This window comes from Olea europaea, unplaced genomic scaffold (genome assembly GCF_002742605.1).
Source record: "Olea europaea var. sylvestris unplaced genomic scaffold, O_europaea_v1 scaffold32128, whole genome shotgun sequence".
NCBI lineage: Eukaryota > Viridiplantae > Streptophyta > Magnoliopsida > Lamiales > Oleaceae > Olea > Olea europaea.
This window is the reverse complement of record NW_019250976.1, coordinates 1-1290: the sequence shown is the minus strand read 5'-3', so window position 1 is coordinate 1290 and position 1290 is coordinate 1. Positions and strand designations below refer to the sequence as shown.

The following is a 1290-nucleotide window of genomic DNA, read 5'->3' as shown; positions in this document are numbered from 1 at the left end:
AAAAAAAAATGAAGCTGTAAAACATTAACAAAGATACAGTAGGTAGACGATTAGAAATAGCAGAGGTCACGAAGTTTAAATTCAATCAAATACTCCAACAAGCTGTCATTTAACCCATATATATTTAGGCCAACTCTCCTAAAAGCCAGGATTTTCCAGAGTGGGAAGCCTTATTGGATAATCAAGATACTTCCCTAAAATTAAACTTTTATCAATGGAGGAAAATTGCTCTAATCATGATTTGTTTATTAGCGCATCACCAAGTTATGAATCTATAAGGTATAGTTTCTTGGATCTGAAATGCACATAAATTTGAACCAGAAATTGTCACACATGCTATGGCAAATTACTTTCTTTGGCTGGCCATTTCGACCCCCAATCGTAGTCACAATTATGTGGCCCGTCTCAGTCCCATTACCATCCACAACTGTTGCTTCCATTTCCTGTAAATGAAGACATAACCCTCATTACACAAGGCAAAACCATTCTCCTGACTGAAAAAATTTTATTAGGACAAAATGGGACAGCAAAATACAAGTATTATTTATGCCTTGAACGTATATACCTTGTCATCCCGGATTGTCATGTCATTCATCTCCTCCGGCAACCTATCAACCCCCACAGCATGGCTGCTTGATTCTCTTAAGCCAGAAGTAGGCACTATGCCCACTGAACCCATTTGTTAAAGTGCTGTTGCTTGTATTATCTCAACAAGGCATTCACCTGCTGAAACCAACACCACATTGTAAACTGCTATGAACTAAATCTGCATTTATACTAATACAAATTCTATCCAGATACATGCAATCCCTCTTTAATTAAAAAGTAACCGTTTCAACAAGTCATATATAGTAAGTGAAATTATTTCACTGAAATGAATTAACCAACAATGTCAATGGAGTCAAAGGTTACACAAATATTATACAATAACGACAAAATCAAAAACAGAATTTTGTGAAACTCAGGAGGCTGCTTTACGGGCACCTCTAAAACTAGGTGAATAGTCAATATGACACTTACTCTGCCTTGGAAATTAAAGATTAAACAGCTGAAAGTACAACACCATATATAGTAAACACAATTATTTCATTTTAATCCATAAAAAAAATAAAGACTTCAACTTTTTATTCAGAAGTCAAATAAAGCAAACCAGGCAATCAAACAAGCTACACGACACAACAGTAACAAATAGACTCAAAGATTACCTAATCTAAACTAAATTCTGGAGATTGGAAAGGAAAAGAAAAATGCATAAGAACAAAGCCTCCTTACTAACACAGCTAAAAATAT

At 34.9% G+C, this 1290-nt stretch overlaps 1 protein-coding gene across 1 annotated transcript; it reads right to left on the bottom strand.

Moving 5' to 3' along the window:
* Positions 1–25: 25 nt before the first annotated feature.
* On the bottom strand, positions 26–726 carry LOC111385581 (shaggy-related protein kinase NtK-1-like). Its single transcript, XM_023009987.1, has 2 exons — positions 566–726; positions 26–443 (listed from the first exon to the last, which is right to left on the bottom strand). Exons 1-2 carry the CDS (start codon positions 677–679, stop codon positions 273–275), a joined length of 285 nt encoding a protein of 94 aa, XP_022865755.1. The 5' UTR covers positions 680–726; the 3' UTR covers positions 26–272.
* Positions 727–1290: the final 564 nt, after the last annotated feature.

What these genes read in the sequence shown, in the direction of transcription:
- LOC111385581 (XM_023009987.1), bottom strand. Translation starts at nt 679, where the DNA reads ATGGGTTCAGTGGGCATAGTGCCTACTTCTGGCTTAAGAGAATCAAGC. An exon ending in TGACAATCCGGGATGACAAG is followed by an intron (nt 444 to 565) that starts GTATATACGTTC and finishes CTTCATTTACAG; the next exon opens with GAAATGGAAGCAACAGTTGT.